This window comes from Tetrao urogallus, assembly GCF_951394365.1.
Source record: "Tetrao urogallus genome assembly, chromosome: 2".
In the NCBI taxonomy this organism is placed as follows: Eukaryota; Metazoa; Chordata; class Aves; order Galliformes; family Phasianidae; genus Tetrao; species Tetrao urogallus.
In genome coordinates this window covers 85,793,638-85,820,400 of record NC_136814.1, presented here as the reverse complement: position 1 = coordinate 85,820,400, position 26,763 = coordinate 85,793,638, and the positions used below count along the sequence as shown (strand labels likewise).

Here is a 26,763-nt window from a genome sequence, read left to right as displayed (position 1 = left end):
AAGTTTGCCAATTCTTTTCCCTATGATTAAATTTAAATAGGAAAAGGCTCATATTCATTAACCTCAACCCACACTTTGTGTTCTGCAGAAATCACATACTTAAAACCAAACCATAAATCACATACTTTTCCTTGGACTGTAAATCACATACTTTTCCTTGGAATGTCTGAATATCAAAAAGTCGATGAAGAAATCCAACTAAATGATTTTTCTGCTCTGCTTGGTGAGAAAACTCCTTCCAAGTCCAGGCAGTCACTGCTGGAAAGCCCTAGCTTGCCAGTGGGATTCATGTTATCAACAGGGAAGGGGGGGGGGGTTAATACAAGGAGATCAAAACCAGATTTCCTAAAGGCTCCTTGTGCCACCCTGCCTTGGGAACAAGCGTTCCTTCACGTATCACAGATGTGCCAAATGCATTGCCAGAAGACCAAGACCTCTCCCTGTTTATCTTATTTATCTACCTAACCACATACCACCCCATCAGTGCTCAGACACGAGGCACTTTTGGACAAAGGTTTCTGACACCCTAGGGTGTTCTGGTCTTTACTGATGATCTAAGAGCAGGAGTCACGTGAAACTTGTGTGAAAAGATGGCCTTTCAATCCAAACCTTTTTTTTTTTTTTTTCCAATTTACTTCCATTTCGCTAAAATAAGAGAAAAGCTCTGATTTCATCCCAGTATGACTTTTTTTCTTATCAGTTACTGCAAAAAAAGAAAACTGTTATCTTTCATTCAGCTGCTACTTTGCAGTAGGATCCAGCACAACATATAGAAGGATCATTTTAAGTCCAGATCTGAAAATAACCATTTCAAATGTCTGGAAGCTTCCCATCTGGTACCCACAAAGGCTAAACAAAACATCACAAGACATTAAAATTATAAGCCAGCCTCCAGTACTATTTTAATACAGCCTGTACCAAAAGACATTTTTCAGGGTGCCTCCAACTACACTGTAGCTGAGGTTACTCGATATTTCTAAAACCAAAAGCTATTTGCATACTCAGGCAAATCACATTTCACAAATGTCTGTTTGTCAGTATTTTTAATTATCCTGAACACTGTTTATATTTTCCCAAATTGCTACACCCTAATGGCAAATTAGTTTCTTTTACATAACAAAAACCCTTGAAAACAGTAACATACACATTTCTGAGCAATGATAGAGAGGAGAACACAACCAAACTGACTTTTTTTTTTTTGTTAAGGCTGGGTAATAATAAATTACAAGTTACAAAACAGCAAGCCAAAACTAGCAGATGCAACTAATCTCTTTATTTAAAACATATCCCCTAGCATTTTAAGGTTTTCTTTTGCATTCATTCATTCCCCACAGGGCTGAACATGTTACTGTAAATTGAGGTAGCCCTGTCCCTCCCCTTAAGGAATGTATTCATGTCAGTACCTGATCGCCTGCTACATGTTTTAACATCAAAGGGAGGCCATAAACACTGCCATCCAGGAGCTCAGCATTCACTCATCTATATGTACATGTCATGCTGTCCTGCACAAGGCTGAAACGGCTCTGAGTAATGAATGTCTCCCTAATATCTAATCTAAATCTCTCCATTTCTAATTTAAAGCCATTCCTCCTTCTCCTATTACTATCAGACCATGTAAAAGGTCAGTCTACCTCCTGTTTAAAAGCTCCTTTTAAGTACTAGAAGGCAGTAATTAGGTCTCCCCAGAGCCTTCTCTTCTCCAGGGTGAAGACCAACTCCCTCAGTCTGCCTTCATAAGAAAGGTGCTGCAGCACTGATCCTAAGATGGACCCCTGAAGGACACCACTCATCACTGGCCTCCAGCTAGACACAGATCCATAGAACAGAACCTTCTGGCTTGCAGCCTTCCTGCTAATTCCTTATCCACTCTACAGTGTCCCTTCAAATCCCTCTCTCTAAAATTTAGAGATAAGGATGTTGTGTGGTTCCAGCAAGGACCTGCTGAGAGAACTGAGGGCGAAGAAAGGGGTGTACAAGCTCTGGAAACAAGGCTGTGTCACCTGGGAAGAGTACAGGGATGCTGTCCGGACTTGCAGACGTGGGATCAGGGAAGCCAAGGCGCAGGCAGAACTGAACTTGGCAAGGGATGTGAAAAACAATAAGAAAACCTTCTACAGGTACATTGGCCAGAAGAGACAGGCCAAAACGGGTGTACCTACTTTGGTAAATTTAAAAGGAGAACTGGCTTCAACAGATGAAGAAAAAGCTGAGGTGCTGAATGAATTCTTCACCTCGGTCTTCACTGGTGGCCAGGATTCTAGTCTTTTTCACGTCCCTGAGCCCTGCATCCCCAAACCTCTATGTGGGGACCAAGGAGGTAAATCCCTCCCCACTGTAAGGGCAGAGCAAGTCCGACAGTGCCTCCTTAGACTGAATGAATATAAGTCTATGGGGCCGGATGGCGTGCATCCCAGGGTCCTGAAGGAGCTGGCTGAGGTGGTTGCCGAGCCGCTCTCCATCATATTTGAGAAGTCGTGGCTGTCAGGTGAGGTCCCGGACGACTGGAGGAAGGGTCACGTCACTCCCATATACAAGAAGGGGAGCAGGGAGGACCCGGGGAACTACAGGCCGGTGAGTCTCACCTCCGTGCCTGGGAAAATCATGGAACAGATCCTCCTGGACAACATGCTCGATCACATAAAGAATGAGCATGTGATCCGAGACAGCCAGCACGGCTTCACCAAAGGAAGGTCATGCCTAACTAATCTTGTGGCCTTCTATGATGGAGTGACGGCATTGGTGGACGAAGGGAAGGCGACCGATGTCATTTTCCTGGACCTGAGCAAGGCCTTTGACATGGTCCCCCACCACATCCTCATCTCCAAATTGGAGGGAAGTGGATTTGATGGGTGGACGACCCGATGGATAAGCAATTGGTTGAAAGGCCGCAGACAGAGGGTGATGGTCAATGGCTCTATGTCCAGGTGGAGGCCGGTAACAAGTGGTGTCCCCCAGGGGTCTGTCTTGGGACCGGTGCTCTTTAACATCTTTATCAATGACATCGATGAGGGAATTGAGTGCACCCTCAGCAAGTTTGCTGACGACACCAAGCTGAGTGGTGCGGTTGATACGGTGGAAGGAAGGGATGCCATTCAGAGGGACCTCGACAGGCTGGAAAGCTGGGCTCGGGTGAACCTAATGAGGTTCAACACGGCAAAGTGCAAGGTTTTGCATTTGGGCCGGAAGAACCCCAGGCACCCGTACAAGCTGGGAGGAGTGGTCCTTGAGAGCAGCTCGGCAGAGAAGGACCTGGGGGTCCTGATGGACGAGAGACTCAACATGAGCCAGCAGTGCGCTCTGGCAGCTCGAAAGGCAAATGGGATCCTGGGCTCCATCAGGAGAGGGGTGGTCAGCAGGGACAGGGAAGTGATTGTCCCTCTCTACTCGGCTCTTGTGAGGCCCCATCTGGAGTACTGTGTCCAGGTGTGGAGCCCTCAGTACAAGAAAGACATGGAGATTTTGGAAAGGGTCCAGAGGAGGGCGACTAAGATGATCAGGGGGCTAGAGCACCTCCCCTATGAGGACAGGCTGAGGGAGTTGGGCTTGTTCAGCCTGGAGAAGAGAAGGCTGCGGGGCGACCTCATTGCAGCCTATCAATACCTGAAGGGAACCTACACCCAGGAGGGGAGTAAACTCTTCATAAGGGCTGACAATAGCAGGACTAGGGGAAATGGATCCAAGTTGAAGGAGGGAAGATTTAGGTTGGATGTTAGGGGGAAGTTCTTTACGAGGAGAGTGGTTAGGCCCTGGAACGGGCTGCCCAGGGAGGTTGTGGATGCCCCGTCCTTGGACGTGTTCAAGGCCAGGTTGGACGGGGTCCTGGGCAACCTGATCTAAATGTGTATGTTTGGTGGCCCTGCTAGGCAGGGGGGTTGGAACTACATGATCCTTGAGGTCCCTTCCAACCCGGGTGATTCTGTGATTCTGTGTGATTCTGTGTGGGATCATGTCAAAGGCCTTACAGAAGTCCAGATAGACAGCATCAGTCACTCTCCGTCGGTCTACTGATGCCACTACTCCATCACAGAAGGCCACCATACTGGTAAACAAAATCTGCCCTTGGTGATGCCATGCTGGCTGTCTCAGATCACCTCCTCATCTTGCATGTCCCTTAACACAGCTTCCAGGAGGATATGCTCCATGATCTTCCCAGACACAGATATGAAGCTCACAAGCCTGTAGCTCCCGAGGCCTCCTTTCTACTCTTCTTCCAAATGGGAGGGATATTTCCCTTTTTTGGTCACAAAAAGGGTCACTTCACTCGACAATTACAACATTTGAGAGAGTGGCTTAGCAACCACACTGACCAGTTCCTTCAGGATCTGGGATGCATGCTATCTGGCCCCATACACATTTTTCTTCTAACACAGACACTGTTATTTTAACTTCTGCTCAAAATGCGTCTCTTTGAACTATTTATTATCACTTTCTCTCTCGGAACATTTCTAATATTTTGCTTTCCTGTTATGTAGTGCTCAAATTTGTACACTGCAGTATTCACATGGTCTCAGCAAGCTTTTGTATAGAATTACATGAAATGACCTCACTTATTTTATTGTCTGAAGCCCCTCATGTGTGTACTACTGTCCAATTTGTTCATCAAATTGCTGCCTGCCCTAATCACTGAGTTTCAAGAATTTAGTTTATTCACACCTTTTTTCCTAAACATTGCTTCTTTGTTTCGTATGGTTGTTGAAACTCACCTAGGAGTGGAAGTTCAGACATAACTGGACAGGCACTTACAGCATAAAGAAGACTGGATCAAGTGCCCATGACTCTTTAATTGCTGGTCACTCCTGTAGCATGACCCTGGCTGTGCCAATGTGTATCCTCACATGCAATATGTCGGCACAAGCCATGCTGCTCCACGTTACACCAAGTCAGACAGAACAGCCTGAACCCACTGAAACAAACTCAATACCTGAGACTAGTATTTAAAAACATGAAAACAAAATATAGAAAGGAGTGCACACTTCTTAACAAATACCGTGTGTGTCTGATGTTAAATATTCTCTAACTACCTCTGTACTACATTGTGACTGAAATTATTATGGGTAGTATGGTTGGGTGTGTTTTCTGAGTGCTGGTAGCCACCACTGTTAACAAAGTATATATAGGTGCCATGAAAGCATATGACTTATATAATTCTGCTATTACTTTTGCTGTTTATTAACTTATTTTTCTTTTAGAGACTTCTTAACTGAAATTGTCTGCATTTCTTGTGCAGCTCAGGTATGTTTGAGGTTGAAAAAAAAAGAACATGCAGCTTATTACTTTGATGTCACTCTTGGTAATTTTTCATTAGAAAGTCCTTTGTTTTAAAACAAATGTGTCTTTGAAGTGTAATATAGATCTGTAATTAAGATTATTAGCTCGCTCCAACTTGGTATACAACTCTTAATGAAATAGGAGTAGCATTCATTATCTGTAGATATCAACTGTTTCTATACATTTTATCAACAGGACACAGTTCTACAAAATGAGCATTTCTTCTTTCTGGGAGAAAAGCACATACATAAGAAAATGGAAACACAAATCAAGCACATTCACCTGAAGTACAGTCTACTGTCTAGAGATGCAACACTAAGACCCAGGCATGCATATGGCAATATCTCTGGGAAAACCTGGGCATTATGAGCTGATTAAAGTCAGTCTCCAACTTTGAAGTCTGGCTTACAGGTTTTTGCTATGTATGACATCATGTCATGAAAGAAACAACATGTACTTTTTAAACTGCCTGAAGTCACATTTCTTCCAACACAACACGCTGAAGCAAATAACATGTCTTAAGTGAAAAATTAAGCTGGGCTTATGTGTAACCCTTCATAATGGACTTGATCATACATTCAAAGAATGATGTGGAGTTCAATAACAGTCTGAAAACTGATATATTTAAATAAAAGTGTGTAATTAACAAGCATCATAAAGTCCAGTAATAAAACTGACTTTTTAAGTTGATAGATTTGTTCTGTCTGTATAAAAATAAATATTCACACGGAATAACTATGAAAAGCAAAATTGAGGGCCTTAGCAGAGCTCTCAGAGCCAGCTCTTGAAGCTGGCATGGAGCCCAATTAATTTCCCAGGCATTTAATTGCAGAATCACAGAATCACCAAGGTTGGGAAAGACCTTTAAGATCATCCAGTCCAACCATCACCTGTCACCAATACTACTCACTAAACCATGTCCCTCAACACAAAATCCAAATGCAACGTAAACGTTCTGTAATCACTTACAGAATGTTTTAAAATCGAGGTTTTACATACTCTTCACAAGTTCAGAAGAGCAATCTTCCATCTTACCCTATAAGCACAGACTGCTGGAACTTTCTGAAAACATGAGCAACCTTCTTACACAAATCACATATTAGTTATATTACAGACCAAATATCTCACATAAAAACATTTTTCCCCTCATTTCTGTCATTCATATCATTATTTTCTTATTATTTAAAGAAGATTGCAAACTCACTGGAAACTCACGCATACATTCATTTATAATTATAATCTGCTATTCCAATACACTGTTGTCTAGAGCTAGACAGTGACATCTCTTAGCCACCTGGAGGATCATACTAGACCCACGTAGTTCATGCTCTGAACAGCACATCCAGGAAAGACCCATCGGCCATGGTGTCAGGGCTGTGAGCACAACTTTGTGTTCAAAAATATGTTTGGATGTGGTACTGGGGGCATGGTTTAGTGGGGAAATATTGATGGTAGGTGGATGGTTGTACTGGATTATCTTGGAGGTCTTTTCCGACTTTGGTGATTCAGTGACTCTGTGACTGGCTGGCAGCTGTATTCCTGCTGAGGAGCCCTATCCCTGTTTATTCATTCAGTTCTTGCAGTAAGCTGGCATTCCTCCTGGCCCAGGGTGGGGCAGCTGTGTGGTATTTTCATAAAGCAAAGGCATCTCTGATGAGCACAGCATACCTGGCACAGGAGGAGTTGCCACGTTGCACTGTGACTGGCACACGTGCTCCTCAGAGCACTCCACACCCAGAGGCATGCTCTGAGGTGGCCACACCACATCCACACCACCGTCTGGGCCAGAAAATCACAGCACAGATAAGGATAGAAGGGAGCTCAAAAGGTCATCCTGTCCAAACCTCCTGTGCCCAAGCAGGTTACCCAGAACAAGGTGCAGCTTTTGGACATCTCCAAGTAGGAGACTCTACAGCCTCTAGGCAACCTGTGCCAATGCTCAGCCACCCCACAGCACAGAAGTGTTTCCTGATGGTCAGACAGCACCTCTTGTTTCAGTCTGTGCCAACTGCCACTTGTCACTGGGCACCACTGAAAAGAGCCTAGCTGTGTTCTCTGCACCCTCCCTTCAGCTATTTGTAGACATTGATAAGATGCCCCTGAGCCTCCTCTAAGCTGAACAGTCCCAGATCTCTCACCCTTTCCTCACAGGGGAGTTGCTTTAGCCTCTTAATCACTTTTGTGACGCTTCATACATCTCTCTCAAGTATGCCCACGTCTCTCTTGCACAGGGAAGCCCAGCACTGTGGCCTCATCAGTACTGCGTAAAGGGGAGAAATCACCTCGCTTAACTTGCTGGCAATGCTGCCTAAAGCAGACCAGGACACCATTAGCCTTCATCGCTGCAAGGCCTGCTGCTGGCTCACATTCAAGATGGTGTCCACCAGGACTCCTGGGTCATTTTCTGCCAGACTGCTTTCCAGCTGCACAGTCCGCAGCACATGCTGGTGTCTGGAGCTTCTCTGCCCTGGAGCATGCCAGCCAGCAGCATTTGCAGACATACAGCCTAACTTCTGAGAACACCTCTGCTCTGCAGAATGGAGTCTGGGAGCTACTAAAACAGACAAACTGAGCATATGGAGAGCCATGGCCAGAAATATGTGCATTCTGTTAGTATTTAACCTACTTACCAATATGAGCATAAGCTAAGTTTATTTTTGTTCTCTGGAATAAAACACTGTAGTTAAAAATATCAGGCAACTGTTTGGAAAGACCGTTCCAATCTTGTGAGCAATAGCTGGAAATTATTATCTCTATTTAAATGACGCAAAATTGAAAAGGAAAAAAAACACAAACATAGAAGCTCAATGAAATCAGTGGAAGAATTTCATTGATTTCATCAGTGAGGTGACGGAGCTCAAGAACTATGACCTCTCAAAGCAAAAAAACATCAGATAAAGACTTTAAACATGTATGTTTACAGGAACAGGATGAGCTAAATGGAAACAGGCATAGAAGCACATAAAAGGGGAACTCTGCACTTACTCAGGAGGCAGTGAACCTCAGCCATTGAATTATCTGCTTTATGCAAAGCACTCATGTCATAGGTGCCTGTTTCCTAGCCAAAAAGCCATGAATGAAACTGTCAGAGCACTGCCAAAAACAGCACTTTAACAGAGCAACTGCAGGTAGGTAGTAATACCCCAGAACATGAACAATTGCACAGCCAGAGGACAGAAGTCTAGTTTTTAACTGATCTGTACAACTACAAGTTGCTAAGATGTAAGGACCATGCTGTTCACCAAAAGAAGCCCTGGCACAAGCCTCTGAAAAAGATCTAAGAAATATTTTGTATTATTTCATCTTGTATGTTCTTTTCTTTTTTTTTCTCTCCCTCTCCCTTTGTGTCTTTCAAACGGTTCATTTTTTTCAAATTCTCATCTGTGCTGCTTTAATTTTTTTTAGCTGTTCTGTCCTGAAGTAAAAAACCAACAACAAAACAGCCCAGTCCTTTGCCAGTTATTTCCCTTCGCCTTGCCAACCTTACTAAAGAAAACTTTCTTGTTGGCATGCACCTCCTCCCTCATTGGCTATCCAGTACAGAAGCATTAGTCAGAAAAACAATTCATTGATTCAGATGCAACTTCATGTTGCCTTAAAGTTACGAACTGTCACAGCTATCTTCTCTGGGACTCAGAGCATCTTTCATGCTTACGGCCTTTCTATGCACTGCTTGAGGAGCTGAACGTATCTGCCTGACTCATCTGTCTCCCATTTCACTTCACTGTTCTAGTCCCTGTACTGAATGCATGCTTGCTTCTTCCTAGATTTCTTTCTGTGATAAGTGGTTTCACAAGAGGAAATCTCCCCAAAAACAGATGATCTGCATAGAAAGGGACAAATTTGATGTGCCTTATTTAGGACTCTCCTTCAGTATTATACCAAGAAAATCACATACCTTCAAACTTCCTCATGATATACCTCAAAGCATGCCACATAAACTCTTCACTCGTGCTGTAATATAATCTAGAATTTGCAAGCCTTGTAAGTGAGAGACAAGTCAGTTCACACTAATTAGCCCAATGGCAAGAAGACTCTCCTCTCTGTGTAGTTCCATAAAAAACAAACCTACAAACCTCCATGTTCAAGATAGGAGCAATAAAATACAAAGAGACATCAAACAATAGGCAAGGTTGAGCAAAGTGCTGATCTTAAATCTTGTTCTTCTGCTGAGCTCTGATGCCAAAGTCAATTTTATCAAGAGATCCCTGTTCTTAATTACAATCTAGAATTAAACTAGATCTCATCAGTAGACATCTTCAAGTGGATTTTAAGTAAGTAAATCTAGTGTATCCTGAAGTCATCAACGGTTTTATCAGTGCTAAACTGTGTGGTCACAAAAACATAGAAAGAGAGAGCAAGAACAGTGCCCTCCTAATTCTGGGAACGCTCAAGTGAACTGGTCTCATTTTCCATGAGAATGCCCTGTGGTTTTCCAGAAGGCACAGAGTACATCTCAGCTCCAAGCAGAGGAACTGCAGAAGTTCTCAGTTCCAGAGAATCAGTGAAGTCAAACAGCGAAGAATGTGGGGAATTAGGCATATCCCAGGTAATGCAGTAGTTGAGGGACATAATCAGCAGTGCAGATTTGGACTGCAGATTTAGAGAGCACAGTTTAGCTCTGACTTGACCCTGCCTGTACATTGATGTATGACCAAAGGGAATGTGAAGAAGACAGGGAACTAGAACTTCAGGTGCACTCTTCTCAACAGCTTGGAGGTGACCCTTGAAGGATGCGCAGGTTTCATGGGGTCTCTCCTCTGAGGAATGAGGGACACAAAAGGGCTAATAAGGCATCTTACGTCTCCAAGAAGCAAAGGACTGCCCAGAAAGAGCTAGTGTCATCTCTACAGCTGCAGTGCTATTTATAGGCAAGATAACCGCAGAGTCTCTCCACGTAGATTACAATGCCGTAATTGGTATTTCTCAAGAGAATAGAGTACTTACCTGTATTTATGAATGATGGCATTAAATAATCTTCCATCTCGCCAGCAGGTAGTGAAATTTTCACAACGGATTCCAGCATAACCCTCAGTTGTCTGCTGTGACCACAGGAGCAATCTCTCTTTAGCAGACATGTCCTCTGACTCTCCAGTAACATGGATATCAGATATCTAAAATACAATGAATATAAGTATTACAACAGATCGAACACTAAAAAGCATTGAAAATGTTCCAGAAAAACACCCTTCAGTAGCAAAGGTTTTTCCTTCTTTAGCCACTGCATATATGAATGATTATTCACACACCAAATTATTTCATGTTGCATCTCTACGAATTCTTGTTGTCTTCGTATGAAACATAAAATTTATAGCACAATTTGCTTCAGCCTATTCTCAACCTCAGTTTCTGGGGACAATATAATACTCTTACATAATGAGAAATATTCAAATATGTTTATGCTGATTAATTTTAATTATGCTAATTTGAAAATTAATCAACTTTTATTTATAATACCTACTTTATGTAGGTATTATATAACTAAACATAAAATAAAATGTGTTACAGGCAGATATTCCATCTGTATAATATCCATATTTGTATTAAACTTCATTTAGTATTTATTTAGTTAGTTCCTCTCTTAAAACAGGTTAAATTATAACCTATTCTTTTCTGGAATTCATTGATGAAACAGTCATTTATAGTGAAAAATGATGAGAATGATTTTAGCAAAACATTTTCTATGAAGCATTTTAAGAATAATTGAAAGCTGAAAGATCATAATTGAAAATTCTATCTCACATTTGGAGCATTTCATTTTGTATTTACTTCTATTATTCTCTGTGTCAGATAAAGCAAGAAAGATGGCAAACACTGGGAATTTTGCATACAAATACTGCTTTCTAGTGGATGGTCATAACAATGTCTCCTGGCCTTGAAATTTCTGAATTCAGACATTATCTTCTGTCTGATGCATTCCTGGGGGAATTCAGACAGACCAGGCTGGAAATTATGGCTTCTTTCTCTCATTAAAGCCACACAAAACACAGTCAGGAACAAAGAGATGCAGCTTTCTTCCTAGTGCTACTCTGTTAACTCCTAACTGGAGGTGGCGGGAAGCACTGGGAAGTGGGGGACAAAAGGAAGAGCGTATCAAGGCAATGAAACTACTGAACTTCCACCAATTTTCATAATTATAGGGGACGATGGGCATTTACAGCCATCTATCAAATTGTAAATAAGTTTAAAGGGATCAAATTCAATTATTTTCTATCCAAGCAGACATAAAATTACAGGTTGTGAAACCAGTTTTCAGATACTTATCAAATGCCATCATATCTGCTGGCTATAGGTAAGGGAAGGATACCACTACTGGAAAGCAAAACCATTGAACTATTAGACTAGCCCATCAATAACCTCCAAACAACCAACAGCATTTTTGCTTCCTAATGTCTGCATCAAACATTTTAAAGAAAAAAATCATAGGAAATTTTTTGTTTGTTTGTTTAAAATGCTGTAAATAAACACTTGCAGCTATTTCTAATTGTTTAGAAATATCCAGGGGCACAAGTCCTGCACAAAATATTTACACAAGAAGATATAGGGTGTATGAGTTTTACATATGAAAAAACAGGGAATTCAAGGTGGCAAAAGATCAACTTAAAATCTCTCAAAATTTTCTTGTAAAAATCTATGAAATTTGTCTGAAACATAAAGACCCCTTCTATTGGTTACCTTTATTCTTTGGTATTTCAAAGCAAGAAAGCAAACTAAATATTTTTTCAGTAGCTTTAGTTGCTATTCATGACAGAACAACCAGACTACAGTATAAATTAAGTCAACCATTTACTACTTATCCGGCCAACGCTTCTGAATAAGATGACATCATCTGGAAGTGCCAGATGTCCAGTTTAAAAAAATAAAAAAAAAAACAACCAACAACACAATTTTTCCTGCAATTTTGAGAAAATCCTCTGTGTATAGAGGTGTGTGTAATCCTTAAGTGTCACATTTTTAATATATTTTAACATAGCAATCAAACAGTGTAATTTGCTAACAGCCATTCCTTAGAGCTAGGTTCAAACCTTCAGCCTCCTTCACGGTTCATTGGACTGTGCTGGCTGTGTGCATTTCAAACTGCAGAGTGCAAACACAGCATATTTGAGTGCACAGATTCTTCCAGCAAAATACGATTTTGGAAATGAAGGCAATTTCTGAAGGTCATGTTTGTGTCTGATGTTACATGCAAACATTTGTAACTATGGACACAAACACAAGGAAAACAGTTCTGAAACTGACCACTAAGCAACTTTTCAGTGCAAGTTCTGGATGGCTAAAACAGGTATTTAGTTTGTCCCAAGATGAGCAGGGCTTTAATCAAAAATTCTCTGAGCACCACTCCCAGCCCTGGCTGGTCAGCTGAGGAAACTGAAGTTGTTTTCTATTCACATAGGTAGCCCCTTTAAATACAGGTTGAGGAATGCCAATGTAAGCATGAGATCTGTAACAACCTGAGCATTCCTGTCCCTTAATTAAGGTATTTCAGAATCTGAGGCTAAGATTTCAGACTTCATCATAAACACTGGATTCACATTTAAAAAATATAAAAATACAAATGAGAGAAATGGCGAGTCAAAGAGCTGTATTTTCTCATACTTACAAACATGAGCTGTAATTTGCAGGACATCCTATTAACTTGGAAGTACTTAACAAGTAAAATACTACCCCCAGAAAATAAGACGCCAGAGAAACAGTAGATCTTAAAAAAAGTCATTATACATACTACTAACCATGCATTAACTTCAGTATTTATAGTATCAATTTCTTAGAAAAACTAGAATTGAAAATAGGTAGGGACAAACAAATCTTTTACTGTTGAAATTTATTCTTCAAAACAAATTAGTCTATGCAAACATTTATTTGGATATCCCACAGATCTATCAAACCAACCCCACTGTAATCTTTAGTGGACCCCATTCATTCCTTGAGCATGGAACAAATTGTTGAGTTCACACCAACTTGAGCAGTTGTTTACTCTTCAAATTATATCATAAAACCTTCGAATTACAAGTTATACAAGAAAAAACAACAGAGCTAATTCTGTAGCCAGCTCTAGTATCTCAAGATCACTCTCAAATGGCACTGAATACTCTATTTCATGCTTCTTACTGGGAGAACTAGTGTTTATAGTTGTGTCTATACATACGCTCCACATAATTCAATATACAAAATCAACAGATCAAAGAACCTCAAGCTCAGAAGTTGCTGATCTCAGTAATGTCATTCTGAAACCAAACTAGTATACACTATAAGGAGTCTTTCTCTGATTCCATCCTATGCCAAATGTTTTCAAGCAAGTCTAAACTGGATATAATTGACTTAAATATACAAAAGTAGAGAATGGGATACAGATGTACAAAATGCAGATTTACAATGTATTATGAATGAAATGTATTCTGATGTCTGCTAGCTCAAAAAGAGAAGTGTCTGAAAAAAATAAAAAAATAAAAAACACATTAATTATCAACATTTTGAAATGCTTATTTTAACAGAAACATTCCTGACTATTGAACAAAACAGAAGTATTTATTTTCCATTTAAGTAGCTAAGTAGTTAGTTATGTGTTGTGTTTCAGTAAGATTGTTTGACAGCATGCTGAGGGAAGTAGAGTTATACGAATGGAATTTGAACTTGCATGTGATCACAAGAACTCATCTCCCTTGACGTTACAGTTGGACTTTGTGAATTTCCATTTGGCCATAAATGTAAAAGGCTCCTATTCAGCTCTTTTAAAGCTCAAAGGGGCTGTGTGACCAGCTTTGGACAACACCCTTTAAAACTTCTGGAAGAGTTGGAGAATTCCAGAAGAGAAAAACAAAAAAGACAAAGACCTAAAAATGCATGACTTCTCAGGAAAGACTGAAAAATTGTGTTTATTTAGTCTGAAGTATGGAAAACGTATTGGAAATGCGACAACAGCCTTCAAATATGCAAAATACTGTTTTAAATCAGTAATAAATCAACTGCATTGGGAATGGGAAAAGATCTAATGAGCTTTAAATGAGTATATGGAACTCCTGACAAAGCTCAAACATAAGCTGGAAATGTATAGGTAGTGGAAATAGGGACATGCTACATGGTATGAATACAGGGACATTGTCAGAGCAAAAATGTGATGAGGAAGGCCAAGGCCCATATGGAATTAAATCTGGCTAGAGACGTCAAGGACAAAAAACAGATTTTTCAAACACATAAATAATGAATGAAAAACTAGTTAAAAAATTAAGTCTGTTACTGAATAGGGCAGGAACCCTGTTGACAGAGGATACACAGAAAGCAGAGATACTAAATGCTTTCCTTCCCTCAGTCTTCACCACTATGGCCAGTCCTCAGGAGTCCCTGACCTAGGAGATTCAGCAGAAAGTCTGGAGAAAGGAGGCACTTTCCCTGGTTGAGGAGGACTGTGTTAGAAATCATCCACACAAATCTGACATTCATCAGCCTTGATGGGATGCACTAATGAGTGCTGAGGGAGCTGGTGGACATCAATACTAGGCCATTCTCAATCATCTTTGAAAGGTCATGGCAATCAGAAGAGGTGCCTGCAGACTGAAGAAAGTAGAAGTCACCCCAGTCTTCAAAAAGGTCAAGAAAGAGGATCTAGGGAACTATAGGCCAGTCAGCTTCATCTCAAATACTTGGAAAGGTGATGAAATGGACCATTCCCCTTTGTCTTATTGCTATCCACGCCTGTTTACGAGGGTGGATAGTGGTAGGACAAGGGGGAATGGTTTTAGAGACAGGGAAGGTTTAGATTAGACATTAGGAGGAAGTTTTTCACTTAGAGGGGTGGTGACGCACTGGAACAGGTGCCCAAAGAGGTTGTGGATGTCCCATCCCTGAAGGCATTCAAGACTAGGCTGGATGTGGCTCAGGGCAGCCTAGTCTAATGGTTGGCTACCCTACACATAGCAGGGGGGTTGAAACTCGATCACAGAATCATAGAATCACCAAGGTTGGAAAAAACCTACATCATCATCCAGTCCAACCATCCACCTATCACCAATAATACTCACTAAACCATGTCCCTCAACACGAAATCTAAACATTCCTTGACCACCTCCAGAGTCGGTGACTCCACCACCTCCCTGGGCAGCCCATTCCAGTGCTTGACCACTCTTTCAGAATAGCAGTATTTCCCAACGTCCAGCCTAAATCCCCACTGGTGCAGCTTGAAGCCATTCTCTTCTATCACCAGTTACATGAGAGAAGAGGCCAACCCCCAGCTCACAACAACCTCCCTTCAGGTAGTTACAGAGAGCAGTAAGGTCTCCCCTGAGCCTCCTCTTCTCCAGACTGAACAGTACAGCTCCTTCAGCCGCTTCTCATAAGGCCTGTGCTCCACACCCCTCACCAGCTTTGTGGCCCTTCTCTGATAATCACTGTGGTCCTTTTCAGCCCACACCATTCTGTGATTATATGATTGGCTCCTTCTGAAGGCCACCTTACATGGAAGACAAGAAAGGGATCAGTAGTCAGCATGGATACACCATCCTCATCCAAAGTGTATGCTTAACCAATCTGATTGCCTTCAGTGATGGAACAACTGGCTGGATGGATGAAGGAAGAGCAGTGAATACTGTCTACCAGGACTTCAGCAAGGGCTTTGACACTATCTTCCACAATATCCTCATAGCTCAAGAAGTGTGCATTGGAAAAGTGGATGGTGAGGTGGATTAACAACAGTCTGAATAGCGGGTCTCAGTGTGATGAGTTGCACAGCCAATTGGGAGGACTATAGTTAGCAGTGTCCCCGGGGTCAGTACTGGGTCCAGTATTGTTTAACTTATTCATCATTATTTGGATGAAGGGACTTGCAAGGAACTCTCAGCAAGTTTGCTGATGATTCAAAGTGGGAGTAAAAGCTGATACTCTACAGCTACTTGCTGCCATTCAGAAGGATTTCAGCTGGCTAGAGAGATGTGCAAAGTGGAACCTCTTGAAATTCAACAAAGGCATTTGCAGTGTTCTGCATCTGAAGAGGAATAACCCCATGCACCAGGACAGGCTGGAGGCTGATCTGCTAAAAAGGAGCTCTGCAGAGCAGGACCTGAGCGTCCCTGTGGACAACAGGTTGGACGTGAGCCAGCAGTGCCCTTGAAGTCAAGAAGGCCAGTGTTATCCCGGGGTGCATTAGAAAGAGTTCGGCCAGTAGAGGTAGGTGATTGTCTCCCTTCACTCAGCTTGGTGAGGCCTCATCTGGACTGCTGGGTCAAGTTAGAGTTATAAATATATTATAAATTTTCTCCAATTACCAGCATTAAAAAAGTAGGATTGCATCTGCTTTGTGTTTTATGAGAAAGCAAGCAATGCTAATAAAGCAGAATTCATGACTTGGTCTGCAGATCATGTTCCTGAAGAACAACTTACAACTCTCCCTCCTCTAGCTGTGCTACATGAATAAATAACACAAGATTATAAGATAGCAGACATAGTTGGAAAGTATCTTGTTATCTTACAACTATTTGAAGTTATATCTGAAATAATAAACAGATGACTTCTTAGCAAGAAGTATTCTACTGAATGAGCTGGTTATACAAATAACTTTTTTTATTAAAAAGCGAAGCATATTGCTTCTAACGTGATTTAAATACATATTTGGTTTTGGTGTTTGAGCTTAATTTGTTTCTTTTTGCAGGTTATTATTAATTCTGCAAATAAATTTACAGTATTAGACACTATGTAGATGGTAAAAAGTCATCTGAGGAGCTTACGGCCGGGGCAACATTTGAAGCGTGTAAGTAGATGAATAATTCTGTTTCTATATTAGCCATACTTTTCCTGGAATAAAATCATATCCATAAACCACTAGTGAAAATACCACAGATTAAACTTCAATAATAACGGTCGAAACTGTGGTATAGAGAAGTCATTGGCTTCTACATAAGTTGACAACCATCAAAAACTAGTGGTAAAATCAGCTAGTAGCTACCTTTTGATGATACTTACTGAAAATTACTTCTCATTTCAACACAATGGCAGTATCCTCTGTAGAGAAGCCAAATCTAGAGACTTGATTTTCTGTTTTACCTGCAATTTGCTAAAACATCATTGAGTGTTGCTGTAGGAAGCCTGTTTCAGTCTTGAGTCACAGCTTCTTGACCTTAGTGCTGCCATCTGCTCGAGGAGAGCCTTAAGCCAGAACAGTATCAGAATACACTTTGTTCATGGAAGTCAACCTCCAGAACCAAGAAAAAGGGCTGTAGAAATGAGGCCAAGGCAAACATTTTCCTCAGTGATTGTTAAGAATGAAAATAATATTCCAGTAATTTGAGTTTTGCAAATGGGAAAACAGAGTCAGTGTAATAGAACATATCTGATCACAAAATATTTGTGTCACATGCATAAGAAGAAAAGAAATATTAATGTGTCACAGAAAGAGACTCAAAGGACACATTCATTATCCTGTAGTCGTTGCCATGCTATTTCAGAGGATAAAATGTTGTACTCCTGTTACAGTGCAAATTAGCTGTCTATACCCATCACTTTCCTCTGGTGTATGTCTCTTTGTATAAAAAGCCAACAACCTTCAGCTTCATCTTCAGCACCGTATGAGCTGAAAATACATTACAGATTGACTAAGCTGACATGGTGAATGGATGCCACTGATCTCTGTAATTATAAAAACAAAATGGTAAAAAATGAGATTTTTAACTGCAAATCTTGTATACCAGTTCAGCCTGGCATCAGGAACCTTGTGGATTTGTATTAGAAACAGCTTTATTGTTTTATACTAAAATGAAAACTATTCAAATATCTGTTTCATTCTCAAAAGTCAGCAAAAGAAAAATGTTTATGACTTTGTAAACTAAGCTAGAGCCTGAAATCTAGTTTTCCTCCTTGGTTTGTTTTCAGGTCGAAGCTACGTGATGGTAAGATCATTTATCCTCAAAATCTTGGGTGGAATAAGTGAACTAAACTGAAAATCAGACATTTCAGCAGCTTGTGCATTTAGCCTAATCTGTTAGTAGTTTTCATGTTCATATAATTGGGATGAGTTTTATCACTATCACCACCTCAATGTTAATGTAGGTGCTCAACGGGAGTCTCTTTTTCTCCATTCCCCTGTGGTAAGGAGGGTATCTGCCTGGCTGTAGTAACAGTTGTGGCAAATACAAATTTGTATTACTCTGATCATACTGGAAAAAGTGGTCATGCTTGGCTGAGCAGACAAGGTCTCATACTCTTCTACTCAGTAATGACTTTTTGTTCAAATCAAAGAACATCCCTAAGCTGTTCCTGAATTCCAGTCAAGATTAAGAGGGCAAAGATCTCCGCATGTATAGGAGGCTATTTGTACAACTGTGTACTCTGTATTGTAATTGAGTGCATTATCTGCACTTAAAATCTAAGCTTTGAAAAAGTGTAATTTGTATCATGTTTCAAAAATAAATAAGCAGTACAGCTGCAGTTAACTTACTGCTGGAAAGAGTACCTTTGTCATATGCCCATTCTCTCTGAAACTCAAAGCTCAGATATCCCTGTACAGCAAGGGAAATTAGTTTTGGACCATATCCTTCTACTGGCATTTCACCCACACTGACAGATTTCAGTCCTACTAAAGATGAGTTGGGTGGGATCAGTAATATGGATTGAACTGGTAAGCATGAATACTGACAACAACAACAAACTGTCTTCCTTCAGATACTCTGCAACTAACCTCGCACCTTGGTTTTATTGTAAAGCAAAAATAAATCCTATCCTGAGAGGAAAATAGATTTTAAGTAATTAATATTAATAGAGCACATAGTTTTGGAAGAAAGATCTTTTAAAAGTGCAGAGCATTATTAACATGATTTATGTCCACTTTTTCAATGCCAAGCTCCTTATTTCTTTCTACCATTCCTCAGTAGCTATTGGCCATTTTTAAAAAGAATTAGAAATATTCCTTTCTATCTGATACAAGACTAAAAAGGAATAACAAGATGACAGATATTAAATGCGAAGAAAAACACCTTTTTAAAACTCACTCTAATTCCTAGAATTTTAACATCGGAATCTTTTTACAAAATTAGGAAAGAAATCAAACCACAGGTAGCAAAACAGCACACAGATAGATCAATATTCCTGAAGTACAAAGGTGTACTTACGAAAAAGATCAAGTAATACATACTGTCCTATGGCTGACGACTGCAGCATCACAGCATGTGTTAACAATTTGCATACAGCATATTGAAGGCATTTCTGCCTTCAGACAAACACAGAAAAAATACTGTTTCAATATTTATTTTGAGATAAATTGCAAAGTAACTGTGCCAAAATACTTACCTTGCTCCTGTTTGGTGAAATGCTATAGACAGCTTTTTCGTTTGACAAATGGGAAAACACATCATCAGAAGAATAAAATCTCTTTTGTTCAAGCGGTGGATAACTTTTTCTCTTAGAAAGCAACTGATGCAACTTTTCAGATTTATTGCTTTCTAAGGAGTCTTCAACAACTCTGCCGTAAGTTTTGTTTAATCCAGTTTCTTTGTGTTGTTTCCCTAAAAGGTGGACAGCAGAATCCAAGCTAGCAGCTTTTCCATAACAAAGACCACTTGCTCTCTTCTGAAATGCTAATTCTCTTGTGTTGTATTCATCTGAATATTTCCTCTTCCAAGTATAGATTTTCTCTGAACATTTCTTATCTTGTTCATTTAACCATGCCTCTGTTTCAGCAGACTCAGTGAGCCTTTGCTTATCACCGGGAAAACTGTCCCGACAGCGAGAATCACTGTTGGCTTCACTCAGTAAAACTTCTGCTTTAACAAGATCAGCCGAAAGGTCTGTACTCCTGGGCAGAGTATTACCATCCACTGTTGCACTCTGTGGGGAGGAACAAGCCAATTCCATACCCTTCGGGAGAACTTCGATGTTTTCTGAAATTCCCACTTCATATTGGCTTTTTTCTTCATTTTCTTTAGCTGGTAAGGAATCTGGTCTCTTGTCAGCTGATTTCTTTCTTGATTTTCTTCTGAAATATTTTCTTCCAGGGGAATGTTTAGCTGGACTTAAGGGAACTTTGGCAGGATCTAAACACTGTTCTTCCTTTTCAGCCCTTACGCATCCACAGACATTCCCCATTTGGCTTTCAGGAACTCACAGTCACACAGCCTCATTCATTTCGGTATATTTACATACACTTAAATCCTCCTCAGAAAGTTAAGAACTGCAGTTTGCACCGTAATTCCTTCCAGACTTCCCTTCCATCCTCCTCAGTACGTAGCCATTTTGCTTATGAGAAATGCACACGCAATAAATGTTGTGGCAGGATGCCCAGGCAGGGCCTGTGTCTGATTAGACACTGTGGCTTATTTCTGGCCACCAATCCTCTTAAATAAACATCACCGCAGCAGCATTAGGCTGGAAGGCTGATGGCCTTTCACAGAGATGACATAGCACTTATGGGCAATAGAAAAATCTTGCATACATTAAACTTCCTGTTTCCTTCGGTAACTCAAGCAAGATAAAGTAGAAAAATATGCAGTAACCTTTGAAACTATTAGCTCCAGTCCAAATCCGAAAGCAAGCACTACAGCAAATAGCTGGAGTGATTTAGTTAGCAAATTACTTGTTCACTGCCTATGCTTTTAACATGTATCCAATGATCCATAGAAAGGAAGATTAAAATGAATGATTAGAGATTGCTTTGGCAGTGTGTTGTATGCAGAATTTTCATAGCAGCTTATGTGATTTTTACTGGTTTGCCAGCTATAAATAACCTGCTGCTTCACGACTATCATACAACTTTAGAACAGTGGTGCTGTGTGCTCAGGGCTGGAACATTGCAGCGGATTTAAAACTTCTGGCAGAGAAAGGTGAGGCTAAAAGAGTCTGTCTAGAATACTGTCTGCAAAAAAAGAAGTTTTTATGCCTCTAATATGCTCAAATTAAACTCTTCTGATGTTTTTAAAATCAAGCCTTTTTCTTCTCTCATATTGCTTTTCTGTAAACATGCCTGTGTCACTCTAAAAACAATAGCCAAGAAACAAGCAGCACATTTATGAAAGCTAGATAGAAACAAACTATTGACAAACTAAAATGAAAGCACATGTACCCACCAATGTAGTTTGGAAAAATAGCTTCTGCTTCATTTTTTTTTTTGTTACCAATACACAAAATCTACTAATAGCAACAGCAGGGCTAGATGTGTATGGTTTCTCACAAAGAGCTGCCAAGTAATTTGCAAAGCATCATCAGGCATTGCCACTGTGCTTTCCCAGTATATTTTAATAGGATCTGCAGGGAAAAGTTTTCCCAGGGAAAAGTTTCACCAAAACATGCTTTTTTATTGATGGGATCCAGAATGAAGTACTGTCTGCATACAGTTAATTTCCTACAAGAGAGACGTTCATTTCTAATTACTGTTAAAGCACTGGGGTGAAATTTGCTCAGAGCATTTTATACTGTAATACTAATGGACTAGAAAGCTGTTACAGAATAAGGCTTACAGGATAATCTGCTAGAGTGGAAGCCACATATTGACAAAGTAGATGTTATGACTGCATTCTCTTTCATGGCCTTCATTTGTATTTGCACTTGTGATTTACTTAACATAAAGGTGTGGCTGTGACATTTGCTCCCTTTACTCACAGTAAAAGCTGTACTCTGGTCAGCTTGGAAAACTGCCTTCCTGCCACGGCCCGCATTTCAAACAGATTTCAGATCCAATGGCACTGAGTTTAGCTCTGATTTGGTCCTCCTTAACTAATAGAAAAGTACATCAGAAAAATCAAAATATAATTCATGTGAAGGGAGTCATGTTTGTGCAAACAAATGGCCTTGATGCTTGAAAGTTTATATACCTCTCTTTCTCCTCTGTCATCAGAAGATTCAAGACTTTGCTTTGAAAAAGACCGAGACTGATTTCATTTCACACAGATAATGTCTCTTGTATAATAATGATAAATTTATCATAAAAACAGAAAATCAGACATCTCTGAAGTGTGAATGGCAGCAAAGACACAAAAATCAGTTTGCAAACACTGGTTAAAGGCTCACTGCTTCCAACAATCTTGGCTTACTGCTACATATTCCAGGTCATTATAGACGAAAGCAGCTGGTATATCTGCAGCAGAATTAGCTAGGAATAAATGCATTCCATTCCAGATACATCTGTACAGATTGTAGTTCTATTTGCACATCTCCCAGGAAAAGGCAAGAAACATGTATTTTTAATATGACTTAACAATACTTACCAGTTGTTCCTGAGCAAGAACGCTATCAGCTCTCTTAACAATTCTATTATTCCTTGCATTTTGTGAACTAAAAAGTAACTTTATGATCCCTCATTTACACCCCTGAACCAAAGAAAAGATCAAGTAGAAAAAGAACTGACAAAACGCATTTACATCAGGCATCATTTTTTGATTATGGTTTTAATTTATGAAAAATCATATTCAGTGTTCAGAGAATATGACAAGCAGAAGTGCAAGTAACTGAAGACAAAATGATTACTTGTAGTTACAGACATTCTATGAAGTCATAACTTTGGTCTCAGCAATAAAGAGACAGAGAAAACAGGGTTGTTAAACTGGATGGAAACTTGGAAAAGAGAAACTGAAATTTCTTCTTAAACCTGTCTGCTAGAGCAAATGAACACAAAGTTCAGGTGTGGTAGGATGCTGACTACAAAGCCCAGGGGCTTTGTAGCACACATCAGATTAGACCCCAATGGATGTTCAACCTTGGCTGAAGTCAAAAATTCAGATGAGCAAAGGTGTTAAAAATACTGTCATGGTTTGCTGGCTTTTTGTTTTGCTTTGTTTTACTGTCTTGCTTTTATTAAAGAAATACCCAAAGATCTCCACACATACTCACCAATGCCAGAAGTCTTAAAGGGAGATTACTAAGACTTTTTCTGGCACATAAACCCTCAAGAAGTATAACATGAATAAAGGATTAGACCAACACCTGTCTGCAATTTGATCTGTCTTAGAGGCTGCTTAATCACAGACAAGAGGTAAACATTAAGACATGGCAAACAAACATCAAGACATGAAACAGCTCATGAAGATTTATATGTTATGCTTGCATTTAAACCACAGGTTTCTGTAACTAATCAAATGTGCGAAAAGTTCTTAACATTGAACAAATCTATCATATTTAAGTGGCAAAGCTGTTGAAAATTTGCATTTCATAGTATGCAAAAAGCTGAGGCCAGCCATCCTTAGTAGACTATTACTTCACACTCTACCATTCATTAATATAGATAGCAGATGTTGTACAGGAAAATTTATTCTACTCTGCCAAACACAGCCTCATGTCTTTCATCCTGGAGTAACATAGTGAAAAGTCTACTAGGAATGCACTTCTGCTAGTTTCAGACCTAAGGTTTTTTTTTCCCCTAAATACAACACAGTAAAAGCAGTGGAGCATTTAACATAAACTGTGTGTGTCGAAACAGCATACCAGATAACCAGAAAGCATAGCATTGCACAGCCCAAAGGTCACATGAAGAATGACAGAGAGACAAACATAAATCACAAATCAAAAAGAAAGTGAAAATTTAAACAGCAAAAGATAGAGAACAAGCCAAGAAGTAAAGGCTGCCCAGCACAAGCAGAAGGTTACGTTCAGATCTGTACAATCCAACACTGCTAAAAATGTGAAAGAGCTGTTCAGCTTCCAGGTACAACTGCGATACCAGAAGTCATACCCTGAACAGCAGATCTGTCAGGAGAGAGGTTTTATATCCAGTGAGATGACTCTTTAACAAAGTGAAAGAGGAATCTGTTCCTTGTTGGTGGTTTTATGGGATTAAACAGAATTGACTGGATGAGCTAACTACTAACTCTTATCCTGCTACAGATAGCCTGCAATCCTTAGGTATAAAGTCTACATATGATTCTGCAATGAGTTTTAATGCCTCTCATCTTTGTTGATTCAGATGAATCCCAGAAATTCCCAGAACTCTATGCTCATTTTCTTGCTGAGATTTAGTAATTCTCCTAAAATGACAAAGAGATCTGGAAGAGAAAACTGAGAGATCTGCTCATGAATAAAACATAGGAAAAATGTAGTATAGCAAATATTGAGTGATAAGTTTGCCACTGGGAATCACAGTTCCTGAGTGGAATCCAGTTTATCCTCCAACCACTGACAGTCAGAGATTAAACACTTGGCTATCTGGCTTCACCTTTAAACCTTTGAGAAGATCAGACCTGAAATTGGTCTGGCTAGTTTCAAGTGGAGGCAGATTAAACTTCAGTCTTTGGGATCCAAGACCCACATGTTGGACAAGGTCCAGAGGTCAGCTTCAGCTGCTTCTGGTAGACAAGAAATACGTGGCAGCAAGGGAAGGCCAGACTCAGATCTCAATTTCTATTCCTGTGATGGCAATGTGAAAAATAGGCAGCATCTCTCTTGCGGTAACTGTTATCGCACAGTTAATACCAGAGGAACTGAAACAGGAAGATGCAGAAATCCTAGAATATCCCATCATTCCTCTGCTTTAGAATGGGCTACAACCTCTCACCTGTCTCTTCCTCTGGTCACTTTCCAGACCCCACTTGAAGGCCAAAGCCTTCACAATCAACACAAGAGTGTTTTGAAATAATATTAACTGCACAGCAGCCTCTGAACACCTGAGCGTGGTAAGGGGTATCAGGAACTTTAGAAAAGGCTGGATAGCTGTCACCTATCTCACCCAAGTTACTTACAAATAAATCCAGCTTTCTTGCCTTTTTCCCCCAACATTCTTAAACATTTCACTGCTGATCTGCTAGCTGAAATGAACAGTCTGAGGACTGCCTTGTGGCAGACAGATAAAGAATGAATTTTGCTTCGGGGTCACATGGAACCAACAATGAAATAAATATTTGCTGGCTGACGTGAGAAATGTTAAGAGGTAACACGTGCCCTAGAGAGGCCTGAGAGAAAGAGCACAACTCCTCCAAGTGGGAGCTGGACGGCATGATAATGTCTGGACAAAAACACTACCAAGTGGAGCCTTAAAAAGTAGCCTTCTGACCCCATAGCATAGAGTTGGGTAAAGTGGAAGAAAAAGCATTTCACAGGAATTACTGAACTGCAAAATGATAATGAAACAGTAATAAAAATAAGTAAATAAATTTACTGAGTCGTGACTTGTAAGTTCCAAGTTTTTAAAGGCCTTGAATTTTGGACGTTCAAAAGTTAAAGTTTCAGTATTTTCTTAGTGTTGTTTTTAAACTATGACAGGTTATTCTAAAAAAAAATTGTGAAATTAAAGATGTTTTCAGTGGTTTGAAAAGAATCATTTTTCTTTCACTGATCACTGATTTTCACAGAAATTATCCTACTAAAAATATTGTAACTTTCTGAGGCACAAAATCTGGACCTTTATGTATAGCTGCTCATCTCCAGTATCACCAGTGAAAAGGCATTGGGCATTTAAGAAGACATCCATTCAAATATTAATTTGAATATACATACACATAGGATAGAATTATAAACAATACTGTAATCAGGGAACTGTGGAATAGTTCGGGTTGGAAGGGACACCTCCCTCTAGACCAAGTTGCTCAAAGCTCCATCCAGCCTGGCCTTGAATGCCTCCAGGGAGGGGGCATCCACAGCCTCACTGGGCAATCCATTCCAGTGTCTCTCTCACACTTTACCACTCTCACAGTAAGTAATTTCTTTCTAACATCTAGTCTAAATCTACCGTCTTCCAGTTTAAAGCCATTTCCCTTGTCCTGTCGCTACCTGCCCTTTTAAAAAGTCCCTCCCTAGCTTTCCTGTAGGCCCCCTTTGGGAACTGGACAGGCCACTGTAAGGTTTCCCTGGAATACCCTCATTTCCAGGCTTAACAGCCCCACCTCTCTCAGCCTGTCCTCACAGGAGAGGCATTCTATCCCTTGGATCACTTCCGTGGCTCTCTTGGTGTGCTCCACATCCCTCCTGTACTGAGGACTCCACATCTGGACACAGTACTCCAGGTGAGGTCCCACCAGCACACAGTAGAGGGACAGGATCACTTCCCTTGACCTGCTGACCTTGTTTATTTTGATGCAGTCCATAATATGGTTGGCTTTCCAGGCTGCTGCAAGGGTAGCCCAGATGATATGATGCATCATTTCAGATCACAGTAAGAGTCTGCGACAGGCAACTGAATTGTTCTGCAAGTGCAGAACCTAGGATAAGCCATCTGAATTGATCCACCATGCTCCACTCACTGTAGTAAAAAACCTCCAGGTCTCAAATCTGCTTCTAAACATGTTTATTGCCATTTTAGATGCAGTTTCTCTTGTCCAATCTCAGACTATTCCCAAATGACAGTGGGTTTTTTATAAAACCTATGTCATCTTTTTAATATTTACATGGGCATCTCATAAATCTAGAACATGAACATTATGTTTAGTCAGATGGAGTGAGCCTTTAGAAGCTGGCTAGTTGAATGACTCCAGGCTACATCAACTGTATAGACTAAACCAGATTATCAGATTATAGCAATAATTTAGACACAGTTCATATGGGCATGCAGCTGGATTTGGGTGTCTTAACTTCAAATTGAATCTCACCACAACTGTCCCA

General features: G+C 40.3%; 1 protein-coding gene across 5 annotated transcripts in view; it reads right to left on the bottom strand.

Annotated features, from left to right (window-relative positions):
* DST (dystonin) overlaps positions 1-26,763 on the bottom strand; it is a gene marked incomplete at both ends in the record, with an annotated part of 293,792 nt that overhangs the window by 149,180 nt on the left and 117,849 nt on the right. For all 5 annotated transcript variants that reach the window (XM_079550071.1, XM_079550072.1, XM_079550074.1 and 2 more), the window contains one exon: positions 10,216-10,382. In XM_079550071.1, the coding sequence (XP_079406197.1) occupies positions 10,216-10,382 (167 nt within the window). The remainder of the gene's footprint in view (positions 1-10,215; positions 10,383-26,763) is intronic.